The 25,934-nt window shown below is 47.7% G+C and overlaps 2 protein-coding genes across 2 annotated transcripts; one reads left to right on the top strand and one right to left on the bottom strand.

Moving 5' to 3' along the window:
* Positions 1–1,010: 1,010 nt before the first annotated feature.
* On the bottom strand, positions 1,011–4,854 carry alg2 (ALG2 alpha-1,3/1,6-mannosyltransferase). The gene is made up of 5 exons (XM_029130038.3): positions 4,671–4,854; positions 3,876–4,047; positions 3,651–3,788; positions 3,392–3,559; positions 1,011–2,906 (listed from the first exon to the last, which is right to left on the bottom strand). The coding sequence occupies exons 2-5, from the start codon at positions 4,044–4,046 to the stop codon at positions 2,166–2,168; spliced, it is 1,218 nt and encodes a 405-aa protein (XP_028985871.1). The 5' UTR covers position 4,047; positions 4,671–4,854; the 3' UTR covers positions 1,011–2,165.
* A 231-nt stretch (positions 4,855–5,085) lies between these two features.
* Positions 5,086–8,038, top strand: sec61b (SEC61 translocon subunit beta). The gene is made up of 4 exons (XM_029130039.3): positions 5,086–5,251; positions 5,691–5,788; positions 6,698–6,802; positions 7,563–8,038. The coding sequence occupies exons 1-4, from the start codon at positions 5,249–5,251 to the stop codon at positions 7,648–7,650; spliced, it is 294 nt and encodes a 97-aa protein (XP_028985872.1). The 5' UTR covers positions 5,086–5,248; the 3' UTR covers positions 7,651–8,038.
* Positions 8,039–25,934: the final 17,896 nt, after the last annotated feature.

Here is a 25,934-nt window from a genome sequence, read left to right as displayed (position 1 = left end):
ACAAACACACACACACACACACACACACACACACGCACACATGACCTCTCCTTGCCTGAAAACACACCTAAACATTATGGCTATCTCCCCCACACCCTGGTGCTGGTTAGGTGGAATTAGAAAACCAACCCCGCGGTCTCATTAATTAATTAAACACTTTGTGCCAGTGGCACCTGGGTACCAGTTATCACTGCCACTCAGACACACCATGATCTCAATAACCAGCCCACCGCGGGCCACTGAGAGGGGGGGGGGTAGAGGCATGGGGGAAGGAAGACACATTGAGCCACATCTCTGAAGTAAAAAGTGTTTCTTCAGGAGAAACTTTACACTTCTTCTTCTTCCTGCGCGTGCAGCAAACTGGGGCGCTGAGCAAACACACAACAGCCGATGAGCGTTTTCTGCTGGGGGTGTTTGTTTGTCTCACTGTCTCCAACGGGCTTTTTTATCACCGGGCCTGGCAGGGTCCCTAAATCACAGCAGCACCGCCCTCCTCATCATCTGCTCCTGATGTGTGCGTGTATGGTGAAAAATGCTGTAGGAACAAACGCACATTTACAGGTTTTGTGCTGGTGTCAGTCCCCTTGTTTTCAGAGTCTGTGTAAATGCTGCATATGGTGGACTTCTAATTTATTTAACATCAAGGAGTCTCAACACATTATTATTATATATTCAATTTATTATCATGCATAAACTGAAGGAGCAAAATCAGTGTGATATTCAAAATGCTACACCTTATTTTAGATGAAACCGAGGCCACCAGCACTAATTGGACCTACAGGGACAAATAATGTGAGGTTCGGAAAAATGTAATATCGCTGTTGATTTTGTTGCATTTCGGCTTTTGAAATTGACCGACGAGATGTCTGAATCAATACAAGAATTGGGAATTAAACACTCGATGCAGATATACCGCAAACTTATAATTCAAACAAATGAAAGATATTTCCAAATAGTTTACAGCTCATAATTCTTGAATGAAGTAGTAGGAAGAGATTACATAGCAATGATTTGAAAATACCTCTTTAATTTGAAATGCTGTTTTTGTGAGGATGATTCAATTACGTTCCAAAGAGAAGCTAAATCTGAAACAGCACACATGGATACAACTCAAACTCTGCAAATGATAATTCAACCACGGACGGAGACAGAAAGTTGAGGTCTCCTGAAGTGGCCCTTGTGCCACACTAACTTTTGGTAATAAGCAAAATAAAAAAAAATCTTTGATGCCATTTTATCTGAGAATGTTTCATTTTAGCAACTCAAGGCACAATCAAATCTGTTCACAGCATTAACAATGATGCTGTGACTCCACGTTCACCCGCAAAATCTTTAGCAAACTATTAAAGGCCAAAAAAAGCTTAACAACAAAGTATAGCCCAAAAGAGTCAGGAAACTATGTGTCCTCTTCTTTATTAAGACTTCAGGAATGTCAATAAGAGCATTTCTATACAGTAGGAGGGCTGAGGAGGGCAGCGTTCAGACACAATGACCTTCTGCTATTCTCCTCGTTGATAATGACCCAGACGCGCTGCCCATCAGCCAGACCTCTAATAAAGCCAAACGCGCTCTATCATCTGCTAATAACCTCCATGCGGCAGCAGGAGTCACGGACAGGCCAGCATCTAGTGAATGTGGGGAAGGGAACAAAGCTCTTGGTGGACAGGAAGTAGTCAGAAACATCCCGTTTATCGATCTGGGGCTGTGTGGTGCCTGATGGCACATTGCGGCCACCGCATTCTTCTACGTCTCAGACACAAAGCAAAGAAAAGAAAAACATGCACAGGGCAAAACATTTTACACAATCAATCCTGTTTGTACACTAATTTCATAGGCTCTCGGCTGCTGCACTGCTACACATGAACACAATTGCAGAGTTGTTTTTTTGGGGGGAGTTTTTTTTAGAGCAGGTAAACTCGTTACTCTTTTCTTAATTGGTTTACAGATTCCATCCCTTTCCCCCTCTGAGCAACCTCTCTAGGGGAATGCTGATTAATTGACGTCTCTTTCCGAATAGTCCCTCCAGCCTGCACGGATACACACACATACATATATGCAATTGCACGTGTATATATGAAGTCTTATTATATCAAAAGCAGTTCCTTAGTTCAGTAGATGACCATTTTCCAGAGTCCTGCAGTTTTCCGCCTTTACCTGCTCCTCCATCAACGGCTCAGTCTCACAATGTACCCATACAGCTGGTCTGAGAAGGCCTGAACCGAGAACTTATCTTGTACCCTCCTCCTTCCAGCTTGCCCCATGTCCCTGTGGAGCTGCGGCTCCCTAACGAGCCTCTCCATGGCCTCGGAGAAGGCCTCGGCTGTGGGTTCACACAGGAAGCCCGTCTCCCCGTGCGCCACACTCTCCAGGGGCCCCCCAGAGTTCACAGCGATAACGGGGCAGCAACAGTACATTGCCTCCACAGGTACGATCCCAAAATGCTCTCTGCTCGGGGTGTAGAGCACGGCGGTGCTGCCCCGCAGCAACGCCACCTTTTGTGAATCAGAGGGTGAGCGCAAGAATGTGACACAGTCCTCCAAGCGTAGCTGCGCTGCCAGCTCTTTCAGTTCGAAGTAATGTTGGATGTTCTCAGTGACTCGGTCGTCATAGCCCCCCGCCACCACCAGGTGAATGCCTGCTCTCTGGCCTGGAGGAAGGCTGTTCCTAAGGACTGCCAGAGCCTCCAGAGCCAGGCCCAGATTCTTTTTCCTCTCATATCGGTTCAGAGAGAGAAACAGACGCGAGGTCCCCTCAGGGAGCAGCCCTTCCAGACTTAGGGCTTCGGTGGACAGCTGGTCAAAGGTGCGTGTGCTGAGGGACGGATAGAGGACATCTGTCTGGACACTGCTCAGGCTATGAAAGGTCTTTCTGAAGACACCAGCGGTGAATTGGCTGTTTACCAGAATCTATGAAAAAGTACAGAGAGATAGGTTCATAAGGGCTGCACATCTATCACAGGCTTTTTAATTATTTGACAGCGGCCTGAGGACTAAAATCTAAATGTCTGACTGTAGAGCAGGTTGTATGACATCATATCATGGCGTGTAAATGTATTTAATATACCCCGTATTTTAATGGTACTGAACTGACTCCATTACACCAGCCTGGTGAGTGTATAGTGCTTTTCTACCCCCCCAAAAACAAACTCAAGCATTGCAAAAGACACAAAATTAAACAATAAAATGCTTAAGAGATAATTAGGAAAGATTTTTCCACCACAGCCAATGATCATTCATGTTTTGTATATAGGTCTCTTCTTTCCATCCAGTGAACTACACCTGGGAATGTACATTATTATAAACACATAAAAAAATACGTAGCTTCTCTGAAATAAACAAACACAATCTGACAACAACAACAACAACGTGATAATAGCTAAGCCATTAGTTACCATATCAGCCAAGCCTGTGGTTCGTTCTTCCAGCCAGTCAATGGGAGTACGATACAGCTTTTTCAGAAGTGACTTCCTCTGGGTGAGCAGCTGGTCTGGAAAATGACAATAGAAGAGAACCTTCTTCCTTTGTCGGGAAAGTCTCAGCACCGGGATGCACACCGACACCTGAGGTTGTACGAAAAAACATACACAACTTTTATTTAAATGTTTTAGAAGATTGCTGTTAACTCAGTTACACTATATGTCAGAAACTCACCTGGTCACAGAAGACAACGTCATACTCCACCTCGCTGAGGAAGACCAGGTAGAAGGCCACGTAGATCATCCTCAGGTAGGCACACAGTGCGTGTAGGTAGCCAAACACACTGGTGGGAAGCCAGTCCCCCACACATGTCTAGTAGAAAAGCACCAGAAACAATGTGAGCAGAAGCATCACACACATTCTGTGTGGGGTTGTGTAGTGAGGTATGGCTTAACGTACTACATGCAGGTCCGGATCCAGAGTCTCAGAGAAACAATGCGTTGGATCGTAATGGGCCGTCCAGATCTGAACGCTACAGCCCTGAGCCTTCAGAGCAACAGCAGCATCAACCACCAGTCGCTCCGCTCCACCGATACCCAGATCCGGATGGAGGAACACCACCCGTGTCATCCTGTACACAACAATCAACAAAGTTTATTTCCCAAATAGAGAATTGGAAACACAAACACTCCAAATGCCGTAAAACGCACAAATCATTGAAAAAGAATTTAGAGGCGAGCACGCAGACAGTCCAAGTGATGCTTGATGAGTTTTAACACTTTCTGCTTTCACCTCAAACACAACATCAAAGAGAAAAATCCATTTCCTGTGGCATTCCAACAATCTTAAACCTGATGTTGTGGAGAACAAATTGTTATTGAAGAGATTCCTAAATCTACAATGTGAAGCCAGAAACATCTAAGACCTGCAATGTAGACAAACAAAAAATTTTGCCCTTCTGGTGTTGGAAATTAATTTCATTTATAACGTTTACCCTTTAAAGCATTCCATGTCGCGCTTAACAACAAATGTACCAAGATCTACTCATTTGTCAACATGTCCTCAACTACACTCATTTGCAGGTAAGTCAAACTAGTGACTTGGCCTCAGTGATTATAATTATAGTGAGAATATTCTGGGTAGTAACGAGCCTACGTAGCTAACGAAATTAACGATAACTAGTAGTAGATGGCATTTATCTTTGTCACTGGATTTCATCTAATCCCTAAAATATTCTAATGCAGTCATGTTTACCTCTAGATGTGTTCACTGCCTGGTCCAACTTGAACACCGGTTAGCATCCTAGTCCAGCTTCTCGTGGCAAAAAACACGCTATGAAACTGCACACTGTAGCCGACATGATGGCTCGGATCGTTCGTTGAGTCAACCTACTGACGATTCGCGTTGGAGCCACAATGGCGCCTATTTGCTCGACGTAACCGGTGTCGCTTCCTGTGAGACACGTCTCCCTCAAAATGAATGCATATCAAGAATTTGCCTGACATTTTATTGCACAATGTTGTATCGTTATTAGATATAAATGTTAATATTTCTACGCATATATTTTACATAGCTGTGACAAAAAGAATATAAAAAAATAATGTTGTATTTGTTTTGATTTTTGTGTGAACGGGACCAGCCACTCAGGCTTCTCTTCGGGCGCCTGCATTGGTCTTATAGTTTGCAGTCGTGTCCTTTTTAGACAAGCGTCAGCTTTGCGGGACCTTTTCTGAAGTTTAATTCACGCCGACTTGCTTGCTGTTCATTTGACGTGGACATTAGGTTGAAGAGGGTTTCGGAGTTCTTGCTCTCATCGAGACGAATAAAGTAAAATGGTAAGACTCTACCGTCTACTCTGAAACTGTTATTCCTGTTAGCTAACAAGCAGCGTAGCGTTCAGGTAGACCTTAGCTCCATGTTAGCTAGCCTGCTAATGTTAGCTCCATCATTTGTAGACGTGGCTGTTTTTCAGTTACAGAAACAGTCCCAGAAAGTAAATTTAAGATGGTTTAGGCCGCAATTCAGTATTTGAATGTGTCTAACACTTTGATTTGGAGTGTCTGCTGCTACTGGATAATAAATGGTCATTCACAAAAACGCTTGGCCTTTGCCATCAAATCACGTCTCGGACATGACAAATTATAAGGTTCGCGTTCAGATAGAGGTTTGAGATTATTTGTCTGACATTTTAGTGGAAACTTTAACTGTATATGCATGTGTAACGTATGACCATCAAGCTAAATCTTGTCTTGTGAATTGTGGTTTTCTTCTCAGCCTGGACCAGCATCAAGCGCTACCAACGTTGGGGCATCTAGCCGTTCCCCCAGTAAGACGGTGGCCCCTCGGCAAGCAGGCTCCACAGTCAGACAGAGGTACTCACCAGGCTGAACACCAGACTTTAACGTCCACACATTGCACTCATTCACACAGACAAATACAATAGGTAAACCTCTTTCAAGGCTTCAGACACTAGTGGTCTGGTGGAAGAATCTGATGGTCTGAGAAAAACCATTCCTTTTGGTAGAATGCACTTCTATTCTTAGTAGCGCTCTCACAGAACCAGTTGTCCATCAGACTGAAACATTTTGTTATGCCTCAAGTTGGCAAATACCTGTTTCACGCTGATGGCTATATACTCATGCTTTGAATGACTAGTTAGTATTTATGTTTCACTGACTTAGCCTGCATCCATCTCATAATTGTTTTGAAATGATAAATGGCTTTGCCTGTTGAGACACTGTCCAGTTACGTGACTGGTGATTTTCAGATGAGCCTAGATGTATATTGTTTGTCCTCAAAAGATGGATGTTGTGCTGTAGACTTAATCACTGTGCAATCAGAAGCATGTTGTCGCCTCCTCCTTATTACTCATTATATTCACTCTCTTCATTACCTCATTAACCTCAGTTTAATCTCATCACATGAACGAAGCAGCCATGAATCAACATTTCATCTACAGCTACTGTAGATGATATATAACTGAACCTAGTTTTTCAGATATTTTCTAAATGTCCTTATTTTTATTCTTCTTTTCTAAGTGGTTTAGGGAGCATTGGGTTTCACAAATATTTGTGATTACACATCATTATTCACATATAAAGTGTGTGTGTGTATATGTATAAACCTGCTCTAGTCCCTAAAGAAACATTTGACAGTTAAACAACAACTTGGATATCATGTACTAATACCAAATGTGTCTTGACACAGCATATTTATGACTACAGGTTGTTGCTTTAGTGCTAAAACATATTGTTGAAATTTTGTCCTTGTGCGTTTTACAGGAAAGCAACCAGCAGCAGTACACGCAGCGGTGGCAGGGCCACAGGATCAGCAGGCACTGGTGGCATATGGCGCTTCTACACAGAAGACTCACCAGGCCTCAAAGTGTAAGCTGAGTCTAGCATTATAAAAGCAACAACTGTAAAGGTGTTATCCAGATACACACTATCGAAAATAAATTGACATTTAACATGCATACACGCGCAAATCGCACTAATTCCCAGGATTTCCGACGCATTAATAATATTTACGTTGTTTGGGTAGAGAGAGGGAGATGTTTAATGGTAGGAAATTGGGCAGACGTGCCTTTGTGGTGAAACAGTGTCTGAACTGTGGATCGCCCTGATTTGCTTGTGTACATACACACTTTTAGAGAAGCGCAAATTCTTCACCTCAAACCTTTTATTGGGCTTTATTCTAATATTAAAGAAGACTTCCTGTCCTGTGGCCGTAGTTGGCCACGGTCAATCGATGGTGCTGAGATGGTTATTGAGTCTGTCTCTCGAGCAGTCGAAGGAGGGCAGACTTGCCATATAGTGCTGTATATCGAGTGCGTGTTTGTTCCTGCGTTAGACGCTTGCCTCAAAGCTTCATTAAAGGATCCACTCTGAAAGGTCAACTCAATTACAGCCTTCTGACAGAAGGGGTGGGGGATGTGGAGGAGATGGTTGGCATGGCAATGCTGCTACTTAGCAATGCACCCCTCAGCCCCTTCCCCCACTCCTACATCCCTCATTCAGAGATGAGAGCCCCTCCTTGTTTTTGAGACTCTTCAATAAATTCAGACACTCCTAAGACGTTCTCTGCTTGGACTTAAAGCAAATGATAGTGTTTTGTGTGTTAATCAGTGTCTCCTTGTTGTGACAGCGGCCCAGTGCCAGTGCTGGTGATGAGTCTGCTCTTCATTGCTTCGGTCTTCATGCTGCACATCTGGGGAAAGTATACCCGCTCTTAAGCCTCACCTCGTGACCTCTGACCCTGCGCCTCAGCTTCTTAACACATTGGCTCTGGACCAAACAATAAGAAAACATAAACTTAGTTTCCTACTACCAATACAACATACAGACAAATAACTGGATGAGCAGCTGTTTCACGTGAACATCTGATTGGATGAATGTGAGGAAGCTACGCCCGGCCTCCTCAGATGTGATCTGTGTGTGTATGTCCATTCTTTCAAACAACCGTTTATGTCTCCCCTCCACTGCAAGATTCAGTGCAGTGCTCAAAGACATTGTTTTCATGCCCCCAGCAAATGTCTCCTTGCAGCCTGAATTACATTTTTTAAGTGGAATTTGTACAAAATGTGATTATAATGTGTACAATTAAAAAAAAAAGTAAAATCAGTCTGTGGTAAATGAACTTTTCTTGATGAACCACAACTTTCAAGAAGAATTTCTTTGGCCTCTGGACATTTGTAGTGTGATTGACAGCTAAAGAATATCTTTCGGATACTTCATCTTATCCTCTCTTTTTGCCCATAACTTGCTCATTAATCATGGCAGTCTTTAATGGTTCCTAATGTACATGATTAAATGTAATCGCTTTGGAGCGAATGACCCTGGTAAAGCCTGTCTATACACGAGCACGTCAGCTGATTAAATTAAAATCTCACTGGGTGAAAGTATGAACCTCTCAGTTTGCATATTTCTCTCGGGGTCCAGAGGTAACAGTCTCCTGCTCCACCTGCCCCAGGCTTCATCCTCGCCTGTACTGAAGCCTTTTCTGTCATCGTCAATAATCACAGACAGGCAAAATGAGTTTTTGAAACCTAACAAGCTAGAACAGCTCACAAACTTAACTGTTTTTTAAGAAAAGTGTATGGGAGAACAGAACATCTTTGTCAAATAACACAACAAAAAGTTCTATTTTCCTCACAACTTGTTGACTAATTTTAATATGCAAAACCTTTTTTTGTTTAGTAGTTTTTGTTTTTTGTGTTGCATTAATATCAGGTCCCTGGTTTATAAATTTAACAGTAAAATGTAATATATCAAGGATAAAAAACTCACATTCAGTACAATGCATTTACACAACATCTCAAGTGAACTTTTGTATACATTCATCAAAGTGTAGGGACTAGAGTAGTGTCAGGTTGGACTCCATTTAAAATGTGAGTCCTGGCTTTGACCCCTCACTCACATGCTGGGTGAGGCCAGCAGCCAGGTGTGTGTGTGTGTGTGTGTGTGTGTGTGTGTGTGTGTGAGAGAGAGAGAGAGTGGGTGGTTGGGTGAAGTACCTGAGTTGGTCTTTTGACTTTTGCATCACACTAATGGTGTTTTTGTCCTGAGGGGGGCGCTGCAGACTATTTTCTGAACATCGCAGGACACTAAAGTAAAACGGTCCTCAGAGGAATGAGCATCAGCGCATCTATATTAAATCAATGTATTAAAAAAAGCCAGTTTAATTGTGTAGTAATTTAGTTTTAAATGATAAAGTCCAACCTGTGGTGAACTGAATATGGAGTTATCATATTTGTTCACACTGTTGGGCACCATGGAACCTGAAACTGACCTGAGCTGATATGCAGCGTAGTGACTGATGCTGCGAGCTGCTGCCACAACATCGTGGAGTTGTAGAAGTAACTTTGACCAAACCCGCATCAACAGGCTATCTGTGCTGAATATGAAACCAGCAGCTGGCACGGCCTGTGTGCGCGCTCGCCTCGTGTTAAACCTAGCGTTCAAGTCCTGTTCATTAATTCATTCTGTTGCTATGGCTCTGCTTTCCCATAAGCTTCCAGTGTTCGTGGCAAACTCAGACACTACTGCCACATCACTCTCCCTCTTGTCCTTGTCCCACACACACACACACACACACACACACACACACACACACACACTCACAGACTCCACAGCCCAATTCACGATGGCACAACACAGCAGTGAGCCAGAATAATTCAACATAACAATTAAATATGAAGGAGTCGTGGTGAAGCTGGGCCTCAGTGTTCAGGAGTCGCAGCGCCGTGACCCTCCAACTGCTGCAACCTGTAGTTTCAAACCGCTCCTGACGCCGTCTACACAAGTCAAGTCAGTGTTTTAGCAGGGCTGAAAAAAACTGTATCACATATTGCTGGGACATAAATATTGCTCCTAAATAACTCGGGACATAAGCAGCATATTGTTCATGGCACGTTTCACTCTGATTATGATTGGTCCTTTCTGTTTCTATGTTCCTCCAGCTGATTGCCCTGAGAGCTCTGATTGGAAACACCTACATTATTTGACAGGCTGCGGTATTTTTTCCTGACAAAAACTTTGGGAGAAATATCAGGAAAAAGACTTATGAAACTATTCTATTTTTTCTTTGATGTCAGCAATAAAATAGTGTTTTATACAGCGGGACACAAAGAAGCAGATGCACAACATAACATTCAAATGACTGAAAAACCTTTTTTAGATTTCAAAAATACTTTCAAAAGGATGATTTAGTGGATCCACCTGCAACCTGAGCTGGTCTGTAAACAGTTCTTGACAGCCACAGATAAGATTGTTGGATAAAAGGAAACATACTTTCCCCACTACATCAAAGAGATTTCACCGTGTTCATGTATGTTAGTGTATCTCTCCATTCTGCATAAATCATCCTGAACATGCACACGTGAGATAATGATTATCTGGTGGAAAGAGAAAGAGGAGAGATAGTAAGAGAGAGAAAGAAAAGTCAAGCAAACTATAAGGCGCCTCAGTGTGTCTTCACCAGAAACCCATATCCTGTGAAAAACCGCAGCTTCTACAAGGGATGGTCCCTTACATGCACACACACGCGCGCGCACACGCACACACACACACACACACACACACACACACACACACACAGAACATGTAAATAGGTCACATTTATTTTTTGTTCTACTTGACACAAGCTGCTCTGTGGTTGAGCATGAAAAAGAAAGTGTTCGAGTCGGCCCCTCTTTCTTCTCCGCCAGTGGCCGTGTCATCGTCTCACCGTCCATCTCCCTGCAGGTGAACGCGGGCCAGGTGTCTCGCGGCGGCTTGTGATTTGGACTCCACCTTTCCGATTCGCCCTTCGATCGCTCGGCCTCGCATCTCGGGCGCGCGTGTGCGTCTCGGAGCAGATCACACGGTCGGTAAAGCGTGGAATGAGCGAAGAGACGAGTGGGATCGATCCACTCTCGCTGACCGAGTGAGTCCTGAGGGATGTCCCAGAACATTAGGGCAGACGGGGGAGACGCTGCGAACTGGTACCAGCACACACTCAACAGGGGGTTCTGTAACCTGCTGCACGTGTATATACAACATATGTTACAGACAGCAGCAAAGAGTTGAACTCCTTTATTTGAGCAAAACAATACAAAACTTGAGATTGAAGATTTTTCTCTGTCATTTAAATAATTGATGTCTGGTCATATGAATATGTGGCTACGTTGGTTGGGTGTCTGTGATCATGGGACTGAAGATCAGCCTGCGATTATTCAATAGCACCGCAGCCAAGTGGCACAGGCTGTTACTGGCCAGCGATGTGCAGCACATCCTGATCTGCTGAGAGGCGAGAACGTGTCCACTGTAAAAGAATCCGTCCGTCCAGGCCACATGGTCGCTGTCATATGTACTTTATGTGTGTCAGGCGGCTGGGTTTGTGAATGCGCGTGCCAGATGAAGGCTCCCCGATCACTTTGCAGCTCCGGGATCCTCCTCCGGACAGAAATAGGACTTTAGCTGAGGCTGAGTCTGCATCTGTCAGTGGCTCCACTCGTACTCGCTAACACCTGCGAAAGACGCGCCCTCACCTCGTGCTGTTATCCGTGAAAGAGGTGATAAGAGCCAGAGCCTGCCCACCGACAGCTCGCATTTCATGTGTGTATGAACAGAACAGATAAAGATCTCAAATTATTTTTTTTTAGCTGCATACAACTGTACGACTACTTATCCTTCACTTATAAGTGTAATATTGGTACATAATATGACTATACCTATCGATCGATTCAATGTTAAAGTGTAGGTTGCCAGTCGGTATTAAGTATTTAATGTGTAAAGCAGGTTAGTTAGACTGGATCCAATATTCACATTACATCTCACCAAAACAGGATACACAATGAAGGTGTGAAGACATGAATTTACAGAGGTTTCATACTAATGACCTAAACAACTGAAGTTGAATATTGGTTAAAACGTGGATCAGTTCAGTTGCCGCACATTAACTGAGAGATATGACAGGACGCTGTTTAAAAATAGAAAGACAAGTGACATAGAAATGGAAATTGAGAGTCTGAAGAAGGATACGTCTCCAACGGTTGAGGTTAAAAGCACAAAGGAGAGAAAACTGTAAAATAGAGAGTTTAAAGGAAGATGTAAAACAACGAGAGAAGAAGAAAGACGCCGCGCTGAAGAATGACAGCTATGAATAACTACAGGAAGATGGAAACAGGTGGAGACAGCCGATGGTGGGAGAAAACCAGAAGAGATTGAACAGGCCGCCGGTGATACGTGTGAAGAACTTAACAGAGTGGAACAATGTGGAGGCTCAAGAAGAAGATGAGAGCGAGGAAACGGCACAGACGAGCGGGCGCCTTGAGCTAAATCCAACAGGTCGCCCGAATGTTCGTAACGCCTCACACGTGAAGGCTCCCACTCACGGAGGTCTCCGCGACCTTGCCCCCCCACCCCCCCCGTCGGCACAGAGAGGGCACGTCAGGCCTGGTGATGCCCCGTGTGACCGCCACCGGCATGCCGGGCCATCTGGGCCGTGATGTCATAAGCATGTGTCGCCCACAACGCTGCTCCAGTTCCCCGGTTACTCGCTGGCAACCCGCAGCAGAACGGATCGGAACGAGCCCCCGGGGACGCGCTGGACTCATTCAGGGGGGAGGGGCCGGGTGAGGGGGGGGACACTGCCGCGCCGAGGGTCTCAGGTGTCGGCCTTGTGCTTTCTAATATTAAAAACTGTGTGTGTGTGTGTGTGTGTGTGTGTGTGTGTGTGTGTGTGTGTGTGTGTGTGTGTGTGTGTGTGTGTGTGTGTGTGTGTACCCATGTGTTTGTAAGTGTGCAGTGTATTTTTAGGTCACTGTATTTTCCACTCCTTGTGCAGTGCTGCAGACTAGCAATGGGTTTGTGTGTGTGTGTGTGTGTGTGTGTGTGTGTGTGTGTGTGTGTGTGGGGGGGGGGGGAATCTGTTTTATAGAAACATGGAATTGGCATGGAATCTGTTTTTCTGTTTCTGTTATAAAACAGATGTACAGGTCCTTGGATATTAGAATGGCGACACTCTGTTGGGTCAAGTCTCATCTCATGTGAACAGTTAGAACATTTCCTACCAGCCTTTGGCATTAGAACAGTCATAAGTTAGACCAATTATTTCTTAGGATCCAGGATCTATAATCTGCACGCACGCGGCTTCCTGTCGCCACAGCGTTTCCCAATATATTTCCGCCTCGTCACACATTTCTCTTCGGAAGAAGAAACCACAGATTTGATTCACTCTCTCCAACACACAGGTTCCAGTCCTCCCAGTCTGGCTTCCACACAGTGGACCACCAGCTGACACGTCCATGAAGATCATTTCTTGGTCATGAAGATTATAAAGATTACAGTTTAAAATAAAAAAAATCTGATGTTAGAGTATTTGAATGTCACAGCATTGTTTATATGTCTGCTCTTCCAGTGAAATTACTTTCAGCCTCATACTTGTCATATTACAAATACTTTACAACATGCATGACTTCCTCGCCACTGATTTGCATTTTGTACGTGATCCTCCCATTATTCTGTCCTAACAGGTTTGTAAGGGCGTGCTGTGACGCGTGTGTGTGTGTGTGTGTGTGTGTGTGTGTGTGTGTGTGTGTGTGTGTGTGTGTGTGTGTGTGTGTGTGTGTGTGTGTGTGTGTGTGTGGCAGATTTTGGCAGGTGAAGGAGAATTACACAACGTGACGAGGGAGTGGACGCGTCCAATACTGTAAAAATCTCCGGTGTCGTCTACAAACCAACAAAGCTCTGATTGTGGATGAATCCCATGATTCTGCAGCAACTGCGCTTGTGTTAATAAATATTCAGTCCTTCAAGTATTTATTGTATAATGGTCCATTTGTTCTCACGCGTCTGTTGTGTTCGTACCCGGAGCAGTAGTTTCCTCATAATTCACCGTAATCATGTCGGCGACATGCGTTAAAGTCACATCAGAGCCCTTGATAAAAATGATAAAATGATAAGAACAGAATGTCAGGCCAGGCCTCCAGTCAGAATGCAGTGGTTTCCTCAGAGCGAGGTCCATGTTTGTGTGTGGATGGTATGACAGGTCTTCCATATTTATCCAGCCCCATCTAACCTCCTTGCTTCCATTCCTTCTCCACTCCATTTAATGAAGGATGAAGTGCCACTAAAACAGTAAATACCCCATTACAGCTTGGTACTGTTGTTGAGGTAAATATATATATATATATATACTAAGTTTAGTTGATGCATTTTCAGGTAATACTACCGACCACGGTACATTTCTTCCTCTGTTCTTTCTCCTCAGCCGCTCTGGGCTCCTGCCTCCCCCTGATATTCACCAGTTGCTTGTATGAATAAATAAATGAAGGCGCGTAGAGCTAAAACTATTTCAAAGATTCAATCTGCAGGGGGAGAAAAATGCAAACTTGCAGAATTTTCTCACAGAGCTTTGTGCCGGTGAATGACTGATGAGCGGGGCCGGACGGTAAACAGGCATAAACACGGCATGTGTGCGTGTTGGGCTGTGAGCGCTGGACTTTAGCTGTTTCCCTCCATGTATTATTAAGGAGCTGAGACGTACAAGGAAACACTTGTCTTGTTTAGCAGGCAGCCGGTTATTGTTTTATGAGGCTGTTTCATATTCATGGCTCTGTTGTGAGTCGGTGATTTGCAGCCAAACCGAAGGAACTTTCAACTTCATGCTGCAGGAACACTGCAACGACCTTTTAAGTGCTCACACTTTATATGTTTTTATAATAAAATAGTCACAGATATGAAGGTATGTGTATAAATATGGAACAAAGCGGTGGCAGATCCAGGAAGTCACTGGGTGTCAGGTCTAATATCATCACATGGACCTCTATTATGCATGAGATCAACTCTGATACAGGACGACCTGACCCCCCCACTCCCCTTTTGTGTCAAACACACACTCTCCACCAACTGCAGTGCCCACGAAAACTACAACTCAGAGGTCCTGGGAACTACAACTTCCCCAGGACGTCATGCGCGCGTCCGCCTGCGTATGTGTGTGCGTGGTGCAGTGATGTCAGCGCTCGGGCTGCGGCCGCGGTCGAGGCCGAGCGGAGGTCCGGGGCCGAGCGGAGCGGAGCGGAGCCGCGGCAGCTGGAGCCGCCTCCCGGGGGAGAGCTGGGAAAGTGGCCACAAAGCTCTCCCCAAAGGAGCCGGAGGCGGCGGCGGTGGTGGGGGTGGGGGGTGGAGGGGAGGACCCCGGGCGCAGCGTGTCATTAGTGGACGCACTGCGATGCCGTCCCCTCGTCCATGTGCCACGCCGCTGTGCGTCGTCGACGAATTCCCGTTGTGCGTCTGCGACTGTGTGTGTGTGTGTGTGCGCGCACTGCACTGCGCACAGGAAGCAGTGGTGACGCTCTCACACCGCCCACCACAGATATTACAATGGAAAGCCCTACTGAGCAGCGGTACCCGAATGCCCCCCCCACCCGCTCTCCAACACACACATGGAAAAGTACAGCGCCGCCGCGCCGTGTTTGTGTTGTGCAGCCGCTGCGTATGTCCACTCACATAAAGGCTGACTCAGGCAGCGTTTGCATCCGTGTGTGTTTGTGGACAGCGGGCAGATGGTGGCAAAGCAGAAGGGTCGCGCTCCTCCGCGGACACGCGTGAGGAAGAAGCACTGCTTCCCTTCACTGACGTTAACGCCGTGTTGGGTAAACACGCGTCCCGGACCGGGTCGCGTGCGGCCCGGCCCGGTCCAAGTGGCTGCGAGCTCCGAATCGCAGCTTCAGGCTGACGCTGATCTGGGGTCAGTGCAGCCATGTCACACACACAAACATTGCTGCTGGCATTAGAAACTTTGTTAAAGAGTCCAATTAGGAAAAGCTCCATCGTAAATGTAAATAAATGTATTTAATTCTAATCTGAATGCATCTATTGAGGGTCAAACTACATCAGAGTCTGAGTCACGAGCAGGGAAATGACTAAGAGTCGGAAAGCAGCGTAGTTAAGCAAAAAATATCTGACTCAAAGAATGTTAAACATTCTCACATGGAAGACATGATGGGATTTTATAATGGTGCGGAGCAAACTTAATTTTAGCATCTGCCCTGGGGCCGCGCGGCTGATGAAAACACTGAGCGTCAGACTTACATGAGAAAATGTGCCTGCGTGCGTCCGCGAAGATTCTCAGAAGCTGGAGTTTTGTTCTTCTGAAACAAACGCGCAACAGAGCGGCGTCAGACGCGTGCGTGCGTTAGTGATGTTGGTGAAACAGACCAGAGGGCACGAGCATCCTGTGAATTCCTGCAAAAGGGAACGCTGCTCACGGGCTTTTATTACTGTACACAAAACGCTGCATGTGTTTATCCCTGTCAGACATTTGGACCAAAGATCCAAATCTTTTATGACGTAGTGATGAAGTTATAGATGAAGTTAGAACTAACCATGACGGCATCCTCGCATGCTTGTGTGTGTGTGTGTGTGTGTGTGTGTGTGTGTGTGTGTGTGTGTGTGTGTGTGTGTGTGTGTGTGTGTGTGTGTGTGTGTGTTCATTTTAACACCTCCAATTAACTCGCTGGCTTTCGCCGCCTGCATCACTGCATCATCGCGTCCGCACACACAGGGTCAGCTTCTCCCCGCTCGCTGGAGGAGGCCCCCGCTCAAACGGGGCCCTGGACGGAGCGGGCGGCGGCTGGGAACACGCTGGGGGACAGGGCGTGTTCCCTTTGGCAGCGCGTCGCGGGGGTGAATCCGATGCTGGCGTTGGTGAGCGGCACCGGCGTGCGGCAGACGCTGAGAAAAAGACCCGCGGCTAAAAATAGGCCGTGCGTTACAGAGAGGCGTTGTAAATATAGTGGCCCGGTGTGTTGTCACTTTACACCCGCCCACACCCCCCCTCTTGGTCTCGGCCCCAGATTCTACCGGACTCCTCTTAACAGTTTCATTATGCCAGAGTGCGTCACTGGCCCTGGAAAGAAAGGCCTGAAAACACAGGAAGAAAGGGAGGAAGAAAGGAAAGACGGGAGCTGGCAGCGGTGTAGTTACAGGACACATTACGCTCCAGTGTGTGTGTGATGTAATGTAACTGAGACCAGGCTTCCCCAGCGCCGCTCTACTGGTTTGAGAAGCCTCCAAACAGGACGGAGACGTGATCCTGCCGTGTTCTTCCCCTCCAGCTCCTCAACTGTCCTCGCCTCATCCTTTTCTCTCGTCCCCGTCTCCGTCTTCCTCTCCCCTCATGTTCTGTCCTCTCTCATTTCCTCTCTTTACTTTTCTCCTCCTTCTGAACGGGCCTGTTGGGAAAGTGTCTGGCAAACACCGCTCACTGCCCGCTGCGCGCTAGCACTTTGTCTCTGTGCCGGTAAATTGCTCCTCTCGCAAATAAAATCCTTCCTATGACATCACACGCTGACGTCCCCTGACATTCAAGTGTCAAGGGCAGTGTGTGTGTGTGGTTGCACATCTGGCAGGGATTTTTAAGAGCTTTGTTCCTTTTCAGCTTCTTTACAGGAAAAAAAGTCAAATACACACACTTTCAGTCTCTCTCGCTCTCTCTCTCTCTCTCTCGCTCTCTCGCTCTCTCTCTCTCTCTCTCTCTCTCTCTCTCTCCGTGCCTTCCTCGCTCACGCACAGACACTGAAACACACAACCACACACACACACACTATATGACGCAACAGCCACTGGTCATGTTCCCAAGGTCCTGTTCTCAGAGTGGTCTGACTAGAGGCCTTTGTCTGAGCTCACTTTAAAAATAAAACTAGAGCAGGGCTGCCACACACACACACACACACACACACACACACACCGTCACTCACTCTTTGTGTATGAACTAAGCCTGACCCGAGGTGGAAAAGGAGCCCACTGCCAAGTCATGATGCTGTTTAAGAGAGTGTGTATGTGTGTGTGTGTGTGTGTGTGTGTGTGTGTGTGTGTGTGTGTGTGTGTGTGTGTGTGTGTGTGTGTGTGTGTGTGTGTGTGTGTGTGTGTGTGTGTGTGTGTGTGTGCGCACACGCTCCTATGCTGTATTCATGTGTGCATTATTCCACTCAGCCTCCTCCTGACAGTGTAATTATGGGCTTGTGTAACACCCATGTGCATTTGAGCGCACACGCACCGACTCACACTTCGAACATGATCACACCACCTGTCATTTTACTGCCGTGCACAAAAAACATGATCCCCCACAAATTACAGGACGGAGATTAAACTCGTCAAACTCTTCATAACTCCTCATAAATTGAAGAGACCTTCTGTTCTTACGTTTCTGACACGCTGCTTCCAGCTGCAGCAACATCCTGGATCAGGGTGTAGGAGGAGGACAGGTCACGCGTCACCACAGCTAACGTGTCGGGCCGCTGCAAGTGGAAAGTATTGAGTCAAGCTTTGGAGGCGACCAATTCTAGGTTTACAAGAAACACCTGACAAGGCAACTGGGAGAGACTGGTAGCTGCCCCCCCCCCTCCCACCACCACCACCACCACCACCTCCACCACCACCCCACAGAGGAGCACGGAACGATGCTAACAGTTCTCAGGTAAATAGGACGGTTGCCTTTTGACAGCGCTGGTGACCCTTCTGGCAAATTGGCAAAAAAAAAAATACAAATGACCCCGAGGGCCCCACGAGTTCCATTTCCATTATTCAAACCCTCCACCAGGGCCTGTGCAGGCGAATCGAGACGCACTTCGTTAGCGGCGCCTGCTAACACACAGATCCCGTCCCTCCTCCATCAGCCTCCGCTCCCCAGGAGCCTCGGCTGCAGATGCATGGCCGGCGTCGCGGCGCGTTGGAGGGTGCCTGTTAGCAGAGAGCACAGATGACACCCAGACCCATCGAGGGCCCTCACAGGGGTTCGACTGTAGCGGAGCCAGTCTGCAACAAGGCCCATCATTGATTGTATCTTGAGGTCGAACATGGAAATCAAAAATGAAAAGTCAATTCATGAGACAAAAAAGAATCTGTAATTACATGAAAAAGACTTCGCTTGTTGTGTAGTAATGACGCCCACTGGCATGTTGAGGAACAGGACACATCACAAGGCGAACCCTCCTCAGGGAACATGGAGGACATTCATGGGGGACACCTGCTGAATCAGGCGCTTCCACGCCACAGAGTGTGATGGAAACCAGCCTACTAATATCGTCCATCTGGCTATTAGCGGCCTCTACACACACACTGGCGTCTAATAATACTGTAACCTGGCACACTCACGCGCTGCTCTATAAATGCACACTCACGCGGTGGCAGTCATACTCACCTGATCTGGTTTCAGCTGCACAAACCTTCCCGGCAACACATTATACGCGAGCGCACTCGGGCCCACACACACACACACACACACACACACACACACACACACACTCACTCTCACACACACATCCTGACTGGCCGTGGCTCTCAATAGTGTCCCGCTCAGGAGACACTTGAAAGGACACCCCAGAGAGGGGTCCTTTTCACAGTAATAGTGCCCAGCAGCACTTAGAGCGGACCCGTCGGCTCTCTCACACTGTAGTGAAGGGGATGAGGGTTCTCAATTCCACGGCAGCCCACTCTTCTCCCCTCCACGAGCGGGGGAAAGAAGAGTCTTTCATGGACACAGCACTCCACCGGCTGCACACTCACGCACCCTCCAAAGCACTCACTCACCCGCCGTCCACGGTGGAGAGCGCGATCTCCAGTTTGAGTGAACGAGCGAGTGGGAATTGGCGACGAGTGTGAAACATTTCTGATTATATTCAGATGGTTCACACTCAACATGCAACAAACACAAGAGCAAGGGCCTGTGGAAAGGGCTCCGCGCACCCACGAAGACGGGCGAGAACGCCAATGAAAAAGGAATATAAAATCTGTTATTAAGCCGTTGGCGTCCTATGAATTCCTTAGGACTTGAAGCTCAGCTGGAAGGACGATGAGGGTTGGGAACGGCCACAGCCTGTCACATAAACACCAATGTTTACCACACACTTAAACTATTGTGTGGCAGCTGATAAGATCATTAAAACCATGGATCATGTTCATCATAGGACATAACTGGATGTGTATGTGTATGCTTTACATGTCTCCGTGTATAAACCTGTATGAAACCATTTGGATTCATGCCCTTTGGATTTTTCTCTGTCCAGGTCCCTGATCGCCGGGGAACGTTCCCGCAGTGGAAACCAGTCCGTGGACGAACAGGCCGGTTCGGCATCGGCGAAGGAATTCACGGCAGTCGGGGTCACGGCAGCATTCCCTGCCGCTCAGTCACGGTGGAAATTCAGCTCGTCCTGGTCGATATCTCGCGCCGTTGGCCCGTGTGTGTGTGAGCTGGGGTGTTTCTTGGCTGAGGATCTAGACAGGATGAGTATAATACTAAGCCTTCAGGAATCGGGAAGATGGTTCCCAGGATGCCTGGAATTCCTTCCGGAAACCTTGATGTCTGACACAGAGGGTGAATTAGAGTCCAGCGCCCGTCTACGCTGGAAGCAGCGGTTGAACGTGTGAGTTACAGCTACTATCTTCCCCTCTCTCGCTTCCTTTTGAGGCCAGCTGTGCGCACTCACGAGACCAGACTTATGGGACAGATATTCGGAGGAGCCTATTATGGTATGAGGAGACAACACACCTCACTCCCACTCGCACAAGCGCACGCCAAGGCAGAGACAGTTACAACATCGCAGGTGATAGGAATCAGGCTGCTCCCGTGTTATCAGAGCAGAATGCGATGATGCTGTGGATTCCTCGCATGCCTGAGTGGTCAGGTTTGATCCTCTCTATAGTCAAGTGCTGCAGACAATTACCTAAGAGCCATAAAACTAAATCTATGATTCGCTATAGAGTCATGAAGTCATGTGGAAGAAGAAAAAAAAAAGAAAGTGGTTCACGGATGTAATGAATGCAAAGGAAAAGAGGAGAGAGGAAATACAAAGATGTGACATAATACAATCACACACTATTACAGCTAATGGCTGTTTTAAAGGGGGCTGACATCACAGACGTGATGATATAAATTCATTAAAACTTCCTTTCATCTGTTTTAGTCACAGCTTGTTTGTGGTCCACATTCCTCATCTATTGGCGTTTGATGAAATTGCAGAGGAAGACACTTATCAAGAGGGAAACGTGTCAGCTGACCAGACAGCTGGTTATCAAACCAACAGCTGAGCCGGAATCCGACTCGGATGTTTTTTAACAGACATATCCCAGTCGGACTCTGACACTGGTTGCATTGTTGAGTTTTCCAGATCAGGCTGGATTTGAACCACCTCCCTGCACAGGCTGCTCCACGAATCAAGGATGGACCCCTCCATCGCTCTGAGCAGGAACCACACACATCCTGTAGGTGTAGAAGTAAAATAATGGCTAATGGATGAAACTTTATACTGATGTCACAACTTTCCTCGAAGTCCCCAGCAACTCAGTGCTGAGCTTCTCTGATGCTGCTTCAAACTGACTTCTAAAGACATCTTTGTTCTGAGCAACAACATAATAAACTTTTACTGCGTGTTGGAAACAAAGTCATTCATTTGTCCAATGTCGACTTGTTTTAAATCATATGTGACACACATTCATGCTCGTTTCCCACTGCTGGAAACTTCACGGCCCTTGGGCTCTTGGTTTCTGTTCAGGCTTTGGATGCAGCTCGTCTTTGGCTCCTGGTCTCATGGTGTCGACATGCAGTGTTCCTGGCATGTTTCTCTTGTTCTAATTCAGAAAAACACCAGCGAGCGCATTTTTTCACACCCGGGAGGAATCGGAAAGAATCTCCCCGTCACCAGTTCCCACCGCTCACCTACAGTGGCCCGTGGAGCACAATAGATGCATTCAAGTATGAATGGCTGGCAGCTTTCGAACAACTTGCCAACGGGATGAAGGACACTCCCGAATCCTTCGCAGCAGATTCTTCACGGCCGCGTTTCCCTTAGATCCCGCTCCGGCCGTGCCTTTTGCATCACGCTTCCCACTGTGCGCAGCCTCCGCGCTCACGCTCACGGAACCTGACGGCCTCAAGTCCGCAGAGACGCGAGCGCCGAAGCGTCCGAGTGACACAACTGCACACATATCGAGGTCACCGTTTGCCTGTCCTGATAAATGGGCAGTGGTGAAGGCTTTGATCTAAGTATAACCCACGGATCACCCATTGTGTATATCTTTGCGTACAATTCGTGTGTGCGTGTGATATCTGTCACTGGAGGCTCGCAGCGCTATTATAACGAGCATACGCTTGGCGTCACACACAGCTCACATTAACCCTTTGGCTCTTTGTGTCTCCAAGATGGTGCATTTCCATCTCCGCCTCTGTCTTATAAGTGTGCGTGCCAGGCTCTCCATCCGCAGCCACGTGATGCCCAGTGTAAGCGTTTTACTCATCTTCTAATGTCTGATAATGCGCAGTGAGTCAGGGACGGACGGGGCGAAGTCGTTGGCTCAGAGCTACAGCTCCGGTGTGGCCCCGCTCCCCCGCTTGCCCCTCATCATGCGTCTGTAGCGAGCCGCGGCGCCCCGCGGTTGCTGTCCTCGACTTCTGCGGTCAGCGCCTCGAGAGGATCAGCCACGCACCCGGAAACCTCCCGCGCACTCCCACAGCCGCTCAATACCGACTATTCATGGCCCCGACTATAGGCAGGAACAGAACAGAACACTGTGCGCATTTATGTCAGTGCGCGGGTGAGCCAGAGGTGAACGAGAAACCCCAAGACGTCCCAGCCTCGTATCACAAAGAAACTAAGTGGAGAACAAAATTCACAGAGACACAATTCTTCAACCGCGGCTTCAGTCTGGAAGCGGTGCGACAATCGCACACGCCCATCCGCTCTCTCCTGGTAGAACAAGATCCATGAGTGGCTAGAGAAGATATCTAACCTGGCAAGCATATGCTCGCCTGTGTGTGTGTGTGTGTGTGTGTGTGTGTGTATGTGTGTGTGTGTGTGTGTGTGTTGTGTGTGTGTGTGTGTGTGTGTGTGTGTGTATGTGTGTGTGTGTGTGTGTGTGTTGTGTGTGTGTGTGTGTGTGTGTGTGTGTGTATGTGTGTGTGTGTGTGTGTGTGTGTGTGTGTGTGTGTGTGTGTGTGTGTGTGTGTGTGTGTGTGTGTGTGGCTTTCCTCAGGCTCTCCCAGAGGGGATACGTGTGTGTTGTCTGTGAGTCATAGGCAGGGTCTGTGTCTGGGTGTGAGTCCATCACAACGTATCAACATCAACATCTCCTAGTTCACCTCAGGCAGGCAACACACGCACACACACACACACACACACACACGCACACACGTGCGCATTGTACATGGTTAAACCCCCCAGGGCTTTGCGCTATACCCCTCATGTCCCCTCAAGCTAAAACCTCAGTCTCTCTCTCCACCTGACTTCATACTTATCGCTGAGCGCTTGATCCGCTCCCACAATCCCTCAAAGACAGACAGATAAAAAGAATTTTCCCATTCAGTGTATTTTTACAGCCAGATGTCAACACAGATGTGTCATTTTCTATCCTGTTTAAGATCATAAACTGGGAGAATAGAGACAGACGCGGCTGCAAACGCGCAGGCAGACAGACAGCGACGAGGACGGACAGAGAGGCTGTCTGTGGAGTGGACGGCGTGCTTCAGCCGCCTCTCTGCGCTGAGAGTCATTATCGCTCTATGACACAGATGAATAGGACACCGTGGGATGAGAGGAGGGCCCGGCGTGACACACGGCAGTCGCGGCTGACTCGCGTTTGCTCCGTCACCCTTTCGCGAACCTTCCTCCAGCGGCGGCGCCTCTTCTCGCCTCTGTGGACGGTTCTGACTCGTGCAAAATGCAGAGCGCGGTTGGGGATGAAGAGAGAGAGAGTCGCACCCGGTCGCCCTGCATTCGATAGCAGTGGACAAAAGACAATGCAGCCGCCCTGCAGGGCCTCACGACACGCTGAGTGTCGGGTGAGAGCGTCTGTATGGACTTGTGGCCTCGTTTGGAGTGGGCCTCGTTCCGGCGTGTTGTTTAATGAGGAGCCTCTCCAAAAACACACATATCCACACTCACTACAAATGGTATCAATGGCTTTGTAGCACGTGGAAAATGAGTGCATGCTTGGAGAGTGGAAGCTGTGGCCCAGGGTCTTTCATCCCCTGATTGCGCAGCAGTGCTGTTGATAATTTGTGTACGTGTGGTTAATTATTCCTGGAGCTGTGTGTGGACGGGGCCACAGATGGGGGAAAGCCTTTCGCCCCGGCTGGGTTCACGCTCCGCAGCTCCTTCCCCACTCGCGTTTTGGCTTCGCCCTCATCTGTGTTGAGTCACCAGGCAGCCACACAGTGTGCGTGTCCACAAAAATAGCAGGGGCATCCGTTGTGCGTATGCGGTGTCCTCCTGATGTGGTGGCCCGGTGCCACCTAAGCACCTTAGAGCTGGGGAACTCCAGGCCCGCATCCATTTGGCCTTGACTGGATCAGCATGCGTCCAGGCTGCCACTAACTAATGTCCTAATTGGATTAGAGAGTGTAGCTCCAGTGTGTGTGTGTGTGTGTGTGTGTGTGTGTGTGTGTGTGAGGGTTTCCCCGGCTTATCGTGTGTACAGTAAAGCTGCTGGAGTAAGACGTGCGCGTGACGTCACCCTGTAAGACGGCCGCCCGGTGTCCCGATGACTCGGTTTAACACCGGGCCACAGATTCCATCAGCAACACGTTCGTGGCGTCACCGCAACGGGGCGGGAAGACAGACACGCGGAGAGAAAAAAGGAAAAGGGTCCGACAGAGCGGGCTGTTAATGAGCTGGTGAATGAGAGTCGGCAGGAGGGCAGATCCCTCAAATACAACAAAATGTCCCAGGGTTACGTAACTCACTCACTTCTACTTGGGATCACAGAATCCTCACATACAGGCTGAGTAATACTGTTTCCTGGGTCCTGGGTTCTCCATGAAAGGGGGTTCTGTCTGAAGCGCTACGCCTCTACACGTCAAAGAAAGAGCTGTTAAAGCAGGTAAAGCAATTCACGCTGGAGGTGCTTTCGTTGGGTTTCACCTTCTATTCCGTCAAAAATAAACTTTGCAGTGAAGAATAAATCAAAACTCGACAAGACTTTCTGCGTTGCGTTCAAAATGTCCCCCTTTGGTTGCTGGTTGTGTGGGCGAGCGACCGGGGGCGAGAATGCAGAATGGGCCCGATCCATAAGGCCCATCGACAGGAACGCGGCTGCTCCTCAACTGGAAGGAGCAGCGGAGGAGAAACGAGCTCCCAGCAGACGCGCGTCTAGACCTTGAATAACGGGGACACGCGAGCGTTTGTGTTCAGAAACAGGACGGCGTCCAACATCACCGCAACCCGAAAGCGCCGTTGTGTTTGAACACAACAATGCACCGACCTGTTCAGCGCGCGGACAAATTAAACTCCAGAGAGCGGGCGTCCACAAAAGAAGGCATTGTGGCTGAAAAGAGGACGCCAGCCACAACACGAGAGCCCACGAGTGTGTTTGTGTGTTTCAACGTCTCTTCGCGACGGACCGAGCATCGACCCCGAGCTCCGGCCCGCGAGCGTCCACGGAGCCGCGTGACCCCGCGTGCCCTCTGACCTCGACCTCAGCCCAAACCATCAAAGCCCCACGCGTGCACACTTCAAGCGTCTCCTCCCACGCAGACCGACACCACACACGCCTGCACACGAGCCGCGCGCGTGCAGATCCGCAGCGCTCGCATACAAAAGGTGCACCTGTCTCCTGATAGTTGAGTCCCAAAAACATGCAAGTGGAGGGAGAGTAGGAAACAGTTAAACCAGGTGGGTTTATTAAAAGCAGCTCTGCCCACATCTGGTGAAAAACCTGACATAACATTAATACTAAATCCAAATAATGTGTGATACTTGACAGAATGGTACGATTTTAATGAATTTTTAACACTCACAATATTTTCTAACATGCAATCTACACCGACATTTATTTTAAATACTCAAATTTAAATTTCCTATTGCAGCAAATCCAACAATAACACTTTAACAGATGGGGAGGAGAATTCAGCTACGCTAGCATAAAACCGAAGAGCGTCAGCTGCGTAAAGCAAGATTTCACACTTCGGCGAAAATATCTGTTCTCCATTCTGAAGAAATAGTCAACGCATCGACAACTGTGACTCCGCTGCAATCGCACTCAG

The sequence above is a fragment of the Betta splendens genome, chromosome 16, assembly GCF_900634795.4.
Source record: "Betta splendens chromosome 16, fBetSpl5.4, whole genome shotgun sequence".
In the NCBI taxonomy this organism is placed as follows: domain Eukaryota; kingdom Metazoa; phylum Chordata; class Actinopteri; order Anabantiformes; family Osphronemidae; genus Betta; species Betta splendens.
Note: the sequence above shows the minus strand (reverse complement) of the source record. Positions and strands in the feature narration are given on the sequence as shown.

Excerpts from the sequence above, each read along its gene's own strand:
- alg2 (XM_029130038.3), bottom strand. The coding sequence starts at position 4,046 with ATGACACGGGTGGTGTTCCTCCATCCGGATCTGGGTATCGGTGGAGCG. Across the intron at positions 3,789-3,875 it reads TGGATCCGGACCTGCATGTA|ACATGTGTGGGGGACTGGCT; the intron begins GTACGTTAAGCC and ends CTTTTCTACTAG. Across the intron at positions 3,560-3,650 it reads ACGTTGTCTTCTGTGACCAG|GTGTCGGTGTGCATCCCGGT; the intron begins GTGAGTTTCTGA and ends GTACAACCTCAG.
- sec61b (XM_029130039.3), top strand. Across the intron at positions 5,789-6,697 it reads GGCTCCACAGTCAGACAGAG|GAAAGCAACCAGCAGCAGTA; the intron begins GTACTCACCAGG and ends TGCGTTTTACAG. Across the intron at positions 6,803-7,562 it reads GACTCACCAGGCCTCAAAGT|CGGCCCAGTGCCAGTGCTGG; the intron begins GTAAGCTGAGTC and ends TTGTTGTGACAG.